Source organism: Heloderma suspectum, chromosome 2 (genome assembly GCF_057233095.1).
Source record: "Heloderma suspectum isolate Gila_16-S chromosome 2, 16-S_ref, whole genome shotgun sequence".
NCBI lineage: Eukaryota > Metazoa > Chordata > Lepidosauria > Squamata > Helodermatidae > Heloderma > Heloderma suspectum.
Window position 1 is genome coordinate 43,872,946 of NC_139459.1, and position 12,306 is coordinate 43,885,251.

The 12,306-nt window shown below is 42.1% G+C and overlaps 1 protein-coding gene across 5 annotated transcripts in view; it reads left to right on the top strand.

Annotated features, from left to right (window-relative positions):
• The window catches only part of SREK1 (splicing regulatory glutamic acid and lysine rich protein 1), a 41,805-nt gene that overhangs the window by 2,103 nt on the left and 27,396 nt on the right, over positions 1 to 12,306 (top strand). For 4 of the 5 annotated variants that reach the window (XM_084833376.1, XM_084833378.1, XM_084833373.1 and 1 more), the window contains exon 2: positions 9,277 to 9,410. Coding sequence is in view for 2 of the 5 variants with exons in the window: in XM_084833373.1 (XP_084689499.1) it covers positions 9,277 to 9,410 (134 nt within the window). In the remaining 3 variants the exon portion in view is untranslated. Of the gene's footprint in view, positions 1 to 8,723; positions 8,781 to 9,276; positions 9,411 to 12,306 lie in introns of those variants that run through there. The other variant, XM_084833377.1, reaches the window with a different exon arrangement.

Here is a 12,306-nt window from a genome sequence, read left to right on the forward strand (position 1 = left end):
AGGGTCATGCGCTTAGTCTTTGTCTCAGCCAGAATCTTTAGCCCTTTTAGATTATGAGCCCTTGAGAGGTAAAGTCTAGAGTCTGAACTGCCTAAAAAAAATAGAATGGAATCATTAATAACTTTTCCATGTTACTGAGAACAAGGATGAAGTTAGTTTCCTTTCATGTGTTCTCATAGGGCTGGTCACCTTGGTGCCTAGAAAGTTGATACTGGCACCTGGTGTTTCAGAGTTTTTATTTATTTATTTATTTATTTCTATACCACCCAATAGCCGAAGCTCTCTTTTTGCAGCTGGTCTGCTACTTGTGGAACTGTTACATTTGAGTCATCAGCTATGTTACACTCAAGTTCTCTAATGTAGCTTTCCAAACATGAGGACCTGAAATGACACTACTTGTAACACATGCACATTGCTAGTTGCATATTATATATATTTTTTGTTATCCAGCTTTGATGCCTAATTTTAGAGATCAAGTTACTTGCTTCACCCCATTTATTAAATTGCATGTCAGTCCCTCTATGCATCATGTTCATTGTCTGCTAAAACAAAAAAGAAAATATTTTTTAAACCATAGCGATTGAAGGAACACCTGGGCATCGATGTCGCTTGTATGCATAGTACCTAAAGTAAAAATAAGCATTTTATGCAAATTTGGAGCCCAGCATGAACCTAACTCAGTGTGTAAAGTAATCACTTGCGAAGCTTCTCACTGCCAAATAGGTCTTGCACAAGCAGTTGTGACTTCTTATTCACTGGTAGTATGCTAACACAGCCATCTTCATCATACCATCTAGTTAGTTGTGTAAAAGCACACAACTCCTCAGGTCATTCATAGCCAAGCCATTACGGACTGCTTATAAAAGTTAGGCCAGGCATTTGTTAGAAATAAGAACTGTTGTACTGGATCAGATCCAAGGTCCATCTAGCTTAATGTCTAGCTTCCAAAAGTGGCCTCCCAAAGGCTTCTGGAAACTCACTAATGTGGTGGCCAGCTCCTTTTTGCCCCCATCGTCTGGTATATGAACATAGGAAGCCACTTTATACTGAATCAGACCATTAGACCATGTAGCCCAGTATTATCTACACCAGCTCTTGACCATGCTGGCTGGAGATGATGGGAGTTGTAGCCCAACACATGTGGAAGGCACCAGGTTGGAGAATGCTGGTCTACACAGACTGGCAGCGGCTCTCCAGGGTTTCAGGCAGGAGTCTTTTTCAGTCCTACTTGAAGATGCCAGGGATTGAAGCTGGGACCCTCTGCATGGAAAACACTTATTTATTTATTTATTTATTTATTATTGCATTTATATCCCGCCTTTTTTCCTCTTGCAAGGAACCCAAGGCGGCTTACATTATCCTCCTCCTCTCTGTTGTATCCTCACAACAACAACCCTGTGAGGTAGGTTGGGCTGAGAGTCTGTGACTGGCCCAAAGTCACCCAGTGAGCTTCCATGGCCAAGTGGGGACTAGAACCCGGATCTCCCGGCTCCCAGTCCGTTACTCTCACCACTACACTACACTGGCTCTCAAACATGTGCTCTATCACTGAGCTACAGCCGTTCTCTTATTCATACTCACACTGTTTCTGAACTTAGTTTCTGTTTAAATCATTGTTGATAGCTCTATCTTGTGTGAATTAGTCTAATCCCCAACCAGAGCAATCTAAAGGCCATTTCATATGTTGCCCTATCAATGAGAAAGCACATGTAGTGAAGCTTCTCTGTAGTGGTGTCTAGCTCCGTCAGCTGTGGCTGAAGAGAGGCCTTCCAGCTTTTGTCTTGTCCTTTGGTCCCATCAGCAAAGGAGCCCACCCACCACTATACATTTGCAATGCCCACACAGTATTTGGGCTTTCATTTTTAGAAGGAACAAGGCAATTACTGCATTAGTTGCTTCCTGTGCATCACTTTGCACTTACTGATGCTGAATTTCTTCTGCCATTCTGTTTCCTCTTCACCCACTGTAGAGAGATCCTGTTGGAGCTCTTCATAGACTACTTAAGATTTTAGTCTTGAATAAATTGATGTCTCTGAAGTGCAAAGATGAGCAGTTTGAAGCAACATGAGGTCTAGCCTGCTGTCATGCCTTGAACCAGGACCAAACTAGACAAGATGCCATTCACACAATTATCAATTTCATGAATGGCTGTTTTAAAGTAAATTGTAGGTGCATAGGACCCAATTTGGAACAGGATCATAGAATAGTAGGGTTGGAAGGGGCCTACAAGACCATTGAGTCCAACCCCCTGCTCAGTGCAGGAATCCAAGTCAGAGCATCCCTGACAAGTGGCTGTCCAGATTCATCTTGAATGCCTCCAGTGTGGGAGAGTCCACTAGGTAATTGGTTCCATTGTCATATTGCTCTAACAGTCAGGATGTTTTTCCTGATGTTCAGCTGGAATCTGGCTTCCTGTCACTTGAGCTCATTATTCCGTGTCCTGCACTCTGGGATGATCGAGAAGAGATCCTGGCCTTCCTCTCTGTGACAACCTTTCAAGTACTTGAAGAGCGCTATCAGATCTCCCTCAGTCTTCTGTTCTCAAGGCTCTTCCCAGTTCTTTCAGTCTCTCTTCATAGGGCTTTGTTTCCAGTTCCCTGATCATCTTTGTTGCCCTCCTCTGAACCCTCTCCAGTTTGTCTGCATCCTTCTTAAAGTGCAGTGCCCAGAACTGAACACAGTATTCCAGATGAGGTCTAACCAGTTCTGAGTAGAGGGGAACTAGTATTTCACGGGATAGATACCTTTAATCCTATGGCCTCCATTGTGGACCCAATTCAGTCCCCTCCCCCATGCCTGCAATTTACATTTAAAAAAACCAATTCATTCAGTTGCTAACTGTGTGAAAACTGTCACTTCTAATTTGGCTTTCAGCATAGTATCAAACATTGTTATGGACTAGGATATTGTTAATGCTGTTAAAGTAATAATATAAGTAATTGGGAGAGCTCTTGCCTCAGTGGTTCAAGGGTGCAGCCTGTGCCAAAAGAGAGGGTGAAAGGAAGCATTTGGCAAGTGCTAAAATACTAAAATGTCCCAGTGCTACTTTCTGAACTTTGTATCAAAATATTTAAAAAGTAGTAGCAGCCTGCAGATTCAACATCAAAGGAGGGATAGTAGAGGCATCCCACTAAAGAAATAAGGAATAGCATACTCCCAAACAGTTTCCAGCTATTATAGTTTTGCACCATTTCTTTGAAATCCAAAGCTGCCCACACACTAGTGGAACTGATTGCTAGTGCAACAGGAAGCTAGTGGATCCTGAAGCAACTGGAAACAAGCTGAAACACTGGTTTCTGGAATGGGGCAGGTCAGCAGAGATCTGCTGGCCTGTCCCGTTCCAGAAAAGAGGATTTCCTGGGTTGCTGTAGGAAGTGCTGGTTTCCTGTTGTGCGAGCAGTTGGTCCTGTGGGTGAAACAAAACGAGCGGAGGTGCAGCGGCAGTTATTGGATTCTGTCCTTAGCATAATTGTAGATCTTAAATCATATGCAGACCTTTGCATAATATACCTGAGTTTTATTTCTTTTAAATATAGCACTCATGTGTAATTTATAAAATGTTAGTTAAATATTTTGATTACTCTAAAAGGAGAACCTTACTGCTGGTGAAGAAATATTTCTTCAACAGTACTTAGATTATTATTGTTAGAAGATTTTCATTTTAATATATACCGCCTCCCTATTATAAAGTAGACAGCAAGGACAAATGCATACTCAGTGCTAGAACAATTGTTAACTGGGATTAAGGAATTGGGATTGGTTTGTGGCATTTCAGATTCCAAAAGATGGATTCAGGCTTTGTGTTAACCATGATTAAAGCTGATCAAGCATAATTCATAACCACAGTTAAGAGCACTTGTGAAGATGCTCACCTCAAGGGAATGGTCTAGGGCAGGGGTAGACAGAAGGTAGGTCAGGATCTATTAGTAGATCTTTTTGGCTTTTACTGATGTTATTTAAGCCACACTGGGAGCCTTTTTGGCTGAAGAGCAGGGTAAATATGCTCAGGGTAAAAATGCTCTATCAAAGCAATCAATCAGTCTCTGGGTGATTTGCAGTAGATCGGTAAGGATTTCTGATTCCCAATTGTTTAATAATAGCAGTGACAAAATGATTCCCACAGCACCCTTAGTTATACTGCTGAAGTGAAGAAAGCTTGGGGTAATCAGGAGTGGATTTTTGTGTGGAAGGATTGTGAGCTTTATTCAGTACTCAAAACAAATTCTTGGGCTTAGAATTCTTTCATTCTAAGGCTGTCTTTTGCATCACATTCCAGTTGGTGGATCTGACAGTTCTGGTAAGAAACAAAAGTAGATCACGCAAGCCTGAGGTCTACCCACCAGGAGTAGGGGTAGTGCACTTAAGAACATAAGAGCTATGCTGGATCTAGTACAGCATTCTCTTCACACAGCAGCCAACTAGCTGCTACGGGAAACCCACAAGCAGGACATGAGTGCAATAACAGCCTCCTGCATATGTTCTCCAGCAACTGGGGAACTGCCTCTGATACTGGAGGTAGCATATAGCCATCAGGACTAGTAGTCATCGATAGCCTTATCCTTCATGAATTTGTCCAATCCCCTTTAAAAGCCGTCCAAATTGTTGGCCATCACTACATCTTGTGGAAGTGAATTCCATAGTTTCACTATGTGCTGTGCGAAGAAGTACTTCCTTTTTTCTGTCCTGAATCTCCCACCAATCACCTTCATGGGATGACACTGGGTACTAGTATTATGAGAGAGGGAGAAAAATGTCCCCTTATCCACTTTCTCCACACCATGCATAATTTTATACACCTTTGTCATGTCCCCCCTTACTCCCCTTTATTCTAAGCTAAACAATCCCAGATGTTGTAAGCTTTACTCATATGAGAGTTGCTCCAGCCCCTTGATCATTTTAGTTGTCCTTTTCTGCACTTTTTCCATTTTTACAATAGGTGACCAGAACTGTTCACATTATTCTAAGAGTGGTCGCAACATAGATTTGTATAAGGGGAGAATGATCTTAGTAGTTTTATTTTCACTTCTTTCCTAATTATACCTAACATGGAGTTTGCCTTTTTCACAGCCTCTGCACACTGCGTTGATATTTTCATCAAGCTGTCCACCACAACCCCAAGATCTCTTTCTTGGTCAGTCACCACTAGCTCACATCCCATCAGCCTATACTTGAAGTTGGGATTTTTTGCCCCAACGTGCATCACTTTACACTTGCTTACATTGAACCGCATCTACCATTTTGAGGCCCATTCTCCCAGTTTGGAGATATCCTTTTGGAGCTCTTCACAGTCCTGTTTTGTTTTAACCACCCTAAATAATTCGGTGTAGTCAGCTAACTTGGCCACTTCACTGATCACTCCTAATTCCGGATCATTTATGAATAAGTTGAAAAGCATTGGTCCCAGTACAGATCCCTGTAGGACCCCACTGTTTACATTTCTCCATTGGGAGAACTTACCATTTATTCCTACTCTCTACTTTCTGTTCGTTAAGCAGTTGCTGATCCATAAGAGGACCTTTCCTCTTCCATGACTGGTAAGTTTGCTCAGGAGTCTTTGGTGAGGGATTTTGTTAAAAGCCTTTTGGATGTCCAAGTAAACAGTGTCCACTGGATCACCCCTATCCACATATTTATTGACACTCTCCGAGAACTAAAAGATTAGTGAGACTTGGCTTACCTTTGTGGAAACCATGTTGATTCTTTTTCAGCAGGGCTTGTCCTTCTATATGGTTGCTAATTTTATATTTCATAATGCTTTCAACCAGTTTATCTCAAACAGATGTTAAGCTAACTGGGCTGTAATTTCCCAGATCCCTTTTTTAAAAATTAGTGTTACATTGGCCATCTTCCAGTCCTCTGGTACAGAGGCTGATCTTAGGTAGATGTTACATATTTTGTTTAGAAGATCAGAAATTTCATATTTTAGTTCTTTGAGAAGTCTAGGATGGATACCATTTGGGCCTGGTGATTTCTTAGCTTTCAGTTTGTCAGTAAGGTTTGTCAACACAATTTGCCTCAATTCCTCATACTCCCTTCCTGAAAAGATCAGTTCAGGCACAGTTATCTGTCCTATATCTTCTGCAGTAGAGACAGATGAAAAGAATTCATTCAGCTTCTCAGCAGTCTCCTTGTCCTCCTTCAGTACTCCTTTAACCCCATTATCATTCAATGGTCTAACTGCTCCCTAGCTGGTTTCCTGCTCCTGATAAATTTAAATAATTCTTTATTGTTGGCCTTGATGTTATTAGTGAGATGGTCCTAACAATGCTTTTTTGTGTCTTTTATTGCCCGCTTGCACCTCCTTTGTTCAAGCTTGTGTTCCCTTTTGTTTTTGTCACATGGGCAAGTCTTCCATTTTCTGAAGGAAGCTTTCTTTTCTCTAATAGCTCCCTTAACACTGCTTGTCAACCATGCTGGTGACCTCTTGTTCTTGGTGCCACCTTTCCTAACCTGTGGTATACATTCTAGCTGAACTTCTATTATTGTGGTTTTGAGTAAGCTCGAAGCCTTTTGAAGGGATTTAACCCTCTTGACTCACCCTTTCAACTTCCTTTTACTGTTTCCTCGTTTTAGAGAAGTTTTCTCTTTTGAAGTCAAATGTGACGGTGTTGGCCTTCCAGTTAAATATTTATTAAATCTGATCACACTGTGGTCACTGTTTCCAAGTGGTTCTACAACATTCACCTCTCATACTAGGCCCTGAGTGACACCACTTAGGCTTAAATCCAGGGTCGTCTCCCCTCTGGTTGGTTCCGTGACCAACTGTTCTAGAGCACAGTCATTTACAGCATCGAGAAACTTATCCTCTTTGTCATGACTGGAACATGGATTAATCCAATCAGTGTGGGGGTAACTGAAGCCACCCATTATGACAGCACTTCCTTGTTTGGATGCCTCCTTGATCTCATTTTCCATCTCAAGATCAGACCTGAGTATTCTGGTCTGGGGGCAATGGCATGTTTCCAATACTAAATTAGTTTTGGAGCCAGGTATTGTTACCCACTGCACTTCTGTGGAAGAGTCTGCCCCTTTTAGGTTTTCCAGTCTGCTCGATACTATGCCCTCTTTGATGTACAGTGCAACATCTCCTCCAGTACACCTTCCCTGTCCTTCCTGTAAGGTTTATATTGTCAGGAGGGCCCTAGCGGCCTCTTTCAGTACACTCCAATAGCCAACTCAAGACACAGACGAAAGGATTCTTTTCAAGGCTTTAATCCTTTTACAACTTAATGACTCCTTCAGATGCTAGTCACCAGCGACTAAGCAATGAACAGCAGAGTAGCCTATGCTCTGGGTAGGCAGTTGGTCCCCGTTTGAAGGAGAATCACTTGAAGACCCTGAACTTATGGGCTAGGGAGAGATCCTCCCTCTTTCCCTTGGGTCCACGGGACGCAGCTGTTGCTTGAGTGCCAAACGGGCGCTGTGCATCCTTTCCGCGCCCTCCATCGCTCGTCACTCCCTGTGTCGGTGCCGAGCGTCCAGCAAGCCCCCCTCCCGCACTCTCTCACTGCCAGGGTCGCTATCTCAGGAATGCCGGCAGGAGGAATCTCTGCCAGCTGCTGTGCTTGTGAGGGATGAGCTGGCTCCTCTCCCACGGATTGCTGATCCTCCTCAGAATCAGAACTGCTCTGGGGTTCTATCGGCTCAGTTTCCACCCTGACATATATCCAGAGATGACTGTAGCCCACTGGTTATCTCCATTCTGCTAGGTTTCTATAATGCCCACTATATCTAGGTTTTCCTTTAAAACTGGGCACTCTACCTCTCCCATTTTGGCTTGGACACTCCTAGCATTTGTGTAGAAACACCTATACATAGTGGCCCTTCCCAGATGTCTCTGGCATGTGCATCTTCTGCTATGGCACTTAGGCCTCTTTGACTGGCTATCATGTTTCACCATATGCTCATGGTCTATTTCCTCCCTTCTACATTTTGGCAGTCAGAAGCATTTTCATTTTCATCCCCTAGGGCTGATTCAACCCGAACCGGACACTTCCTGGCTCCTGTTGGCTATCCCCCAGGGTTCAATTTAAGAGCTGCTCTGCCACCTTTTTTATGGTTAGTGCCAGCAGTCTGGCTCCATTTTGGTTCAAGTGGAGCCCATCCCTCTCGTACAGACTCAACTTGTCCCAGAGTGTTCCCCAGTGCTTAACAAATCTGAACTCCTGCACCACTACCTCATCCAGGCTCCTCAGCTTTGCCTGTCTAGCTAGTCCTGTGCATGGAACAGGTAGCATTTAAGAGAAAGCCACCTTGGTGGTCTTGGATTTTAATCTTCTATCTAGCAACCTAAATTTGGTTTCTAGGAAACAACTACATTTTCCCATGCCATTGGTACCAACATGGACCATGACCACTGACTCCACCCCAGCACTATCTACAGAGCTATCTAGAATGCGTGCAATATCTGCAGTCTTTGCAGCAGGCAGGCGGTTTACAATGTGGTCTACACGCCCATCACAAACTCAGCTGTCTGTGTCTAATGATCAAATCTCACACTACACAAGCCCCCTACCCACAGAAGCACATCCTCGGTGTGAGAGGGTATTTTTTAATCTTCTGAGGAATGGTTGCCTTCTAAGGGATCATTTCTCTCTTCCTCCGAATGATATCCTCCCTCCCTAAGACCCATATTCTCTGTGACAGCAGAGCAGCTGTCACCCAAGGGATGGGACACTGCTACTAGGTCCCCAAAGGTCCACCAACCTCTCTCCCTCTCTTAGCTTCTCCAGGTCAGCAACCGAGGCTTCGCAGGAATGAACTTGTTCCCTGAGAGCCAGGTAACGAGGCACACACCCATGACTTCTGTCCAGCAGTCATATAGTCATACATGTGGCACACAGTGCAATACATTGGATAGCCCCCGCCCCCCTGCTGGCTCTCTACCTTCATAACTTTTTTTTATTGCTATTATTGCATTTGTTTGCCTGGAAAACTAAATTGTTTACTAGGAGAAGGTGGGGAATTTATTTATAGTTATTTGTTTATAGTTATTTATTTACAGTTACTTACTCTTGAGAAAGGAGGGATGAGTTGACTGCCCTGGCCTCCTTGCCCTGTAGTTATTGTACGAGTTAGCATTATACATGCATGAGCCCAAAATGAACTGAGACTATGTGGAAAAACATTCATTCACTTCTCATATTTTGTAGGCCTGTGGTATTTATAGTTGCTTTTGAGCAGGGTTGGGAAAAGTAGGCTATGATCACAACATCTAATTGATTTTCTTTATCTTGCAGCAACGCACCACTCTAATTGGTTTTCTTTTTCTTTCAGCAATGCACCACTCGCTTTTTCCTCCAAAGTATGTTATATTAAGTTTCGGGAATCTTCAAGTGTTGGTGTGGCCCAGCATCTAACAAACACGGTTTTTATTGACAGAGCTCTGATAGTTGTGCCCTGTGCAGAAGGTTGGTATTTCAGACATGTTTTTGTTTTGATGGTCTCTGTTCTGTCAGTTTGTTAATTGTGTTTTTCAGCAACTGGGAAGGAGTTAGTACCATGTGTGTCTGCTTTTCTTGTAATCAAATCTCATTTGAGGGAGATGGAAAGGAAGGCACTTAAAAATTATCTGGATTTTTTTTCTGTGATTCATTAGGTTTAAAATGTATGGGTATTTTCATATGGTCACTTTTCATTTATCTTTTGCAAGGATGAACATTTGCTTCTTTCACTAAAACTGAACACTGACAGCTTCATCCTAAAAACCTGTGCTGACCTTCTGCCTGAAAAAGCAGCATAATACTGGGTTGGGCAACACAGATGGAACTGGAACTGCATCAGAAATTTCTGTCACATATTTGGACTTGTCTCTGAAACAATGGGAGTGGGAACACTACTTATCTTGGCTGAAAGCTAGGTTTCTCAGGTTCCGATATGAACTGTAATAAATGGCTTGGGGGTATAGGGTAGCTCTTCCCAGGCATAGTATCATAGCTTTTTCCAGGAATAAATTGGTACAAGAGATCATATATCCCATCCTAACTATTAATTGATATCACGGTCTTCAGTTTGGCTGTTCTCTGGCATTTATAGACCATACTAGTATGAGAGTACATTTATTTGTTTTCACAGTTGTGTTGCAAAAAATGTTGCAACCTTGTGCTGTAAATACAGCATCAGATGTTCAGATAACAAATGATGCTCGTAATAGCTTTGACTGTTATTAGCTGCATATGTATATATCTGAATGGCAGCTTTCTACCCTAGCAGGGAGAGGACAAAGTGGTGTCAGAATACTTTGCAAGTGAGAAGGAGGATCTTAGAGGACGCTGGAGATAAGGGATCATCCCTGCTAAACCTAGTCGGCATGCAGGAATTGTCTTGGGAGCACCAGTCAAAATCCACAGGCGCAGTTAACATGGCAGAAGTTAAACAGTGACTATGGGAGTATTTGTAAATAGGCCAGAATTAGAAGAACTAGTGAACACTGAGGAACTGAAGCTCAAATGGAAAATAGTAAAGAGAACATGGAATTCTTCATGTTGTCTTCTGAGCCAAGGATTTGCAGCAGTGGTTCAGGTGATTTCTCATCCAGGATGCTTACAGGCTTAGAGTATATGTTCAGACTGTATGTCATACACCTGTTGCTGAAGTTATGGTATCAGGTTTCAAGGTCTGTGAATTCTAAAACAGATAGACATAGCGTATAAACTGCAGACATAAGAAATGATCTTTGTACGTGATTTACCCAGCACAGAACATGAGAAAGCATTCACTGAAATTTCATAACTGATCAGATTTCTACTCTATACTAAAGGGTTACCAAGAATTCCTGTTGTATATGTCCAGAATTACGAATACCTGCAGTTTATTATAGTTATATTTACTTTACATAGCCATAACCTTGTTAAATTGATAACAAATGTTTTAATATGGCAAATCGGTATTATTTTGGGAATATCCTAAATGCACTAGGAACATTTACTTCTACTCCGTATTGTCTTCTTGAGTTTGCTTTGTCGGAGAATGTTGGACATCATTTAGCAGTCTAGTGGACAGTAAAGTTTGCATTCATGGTGCTCCATTGACATGGCTGTGCTTCATTTAAAGAGTATGTCTTCCTCTGGACTTCAGAATTTATTTTTTTAAATTGGATTCATGGCTCTTCTGACTGAGGAGATGTTACATTTGCTAAAAATGCAAGAAACTGAAGAGCTATTGGAAAGGTTCCTGTTGTTCAAGAGTTGAGTTTCTTGCCGCTTCATTTATTCTTTGTCTGTCTACATGTCCAAGCACTAACAGTTTCTCATCCCTCTTACTAAAATGTAGCTAATTCTGTGGCAGATTTGCTGTAGAACCGGAATAAAATTAAGAAAAAATAGATAATGTACACAAACTAGACTTTAATATTTGGAAAAAAGGTGTGGAGCACGGGTGCAAGTAGACACATTGCTATACTTCTGTTCTTAGAATGTATGTTCTGAGCAGCAGGCTCTTTTTTGAAAGCAGGAGTGCATGCATTTCTGACATGGGGAGTCACACAGATACGTCCTGTCACAGGTGTATTAAAAGCAAACCTCTGACTAAATTGCCCTGGATCAAAATAATGCCTTGAAAGTACTATTAACCAGTTAATTCATTCCCTTGGTTTTCATTTTCACTAACTGTCATTGGTGATTCTGGGTTTATCTGCAGTGATCTCTGTATGGTTTATTCATTGACATCAAAGATACCAAAAGTATTGTTTTATCATGCTCCTGATATTCCTTGGATCTACAGCAATATGTTAGTATTATTGGAGTATCTTCACTGAACCAGAACAATATTTCTGGAGCCAGTAAAGTTTCTGAAGGTGATCTACCTCTTGTGAAGACTGATATGCTTTATTTATGAGCTAATACTTTGGGCATAGGGAATAATACTTTCTAGATTTTATATTTGCCTAGCAAGAAGACTACAACTCTGTTATTGTATTGAGAACTAATGGCTATCATCTGGTACCCCACTTGCCAAGTCTCTCGCCCAACTCCTTCTTATTGTAAATCCCAGGAGGGAAGAATAGAAGAGCACATGAGGCAAAGATTTCTCTTTCTCGTGTGTTTTTCTGTCTTGTCTTTCTGAGCTGTTTATAGCATGGAAAGACAAGTGTGCTCCCTCCAGCTAGAAAATTGCTCACATAGTACTACAAAAGAAGAGGGTGCCTTCTCCTCTTGCTTCTTTATACCAGACTTGCCACCAGGCTGCTGCAGGGTGTGTGGTGATGTTCCTCTGCCTTTTCCCCCCACTTAAAAGTGGCCTACCTGTCCGACAAGTTGACAGAAGACAGGTTCATGTGCGTTATGATGTCATGTACTTAAGGTTGTT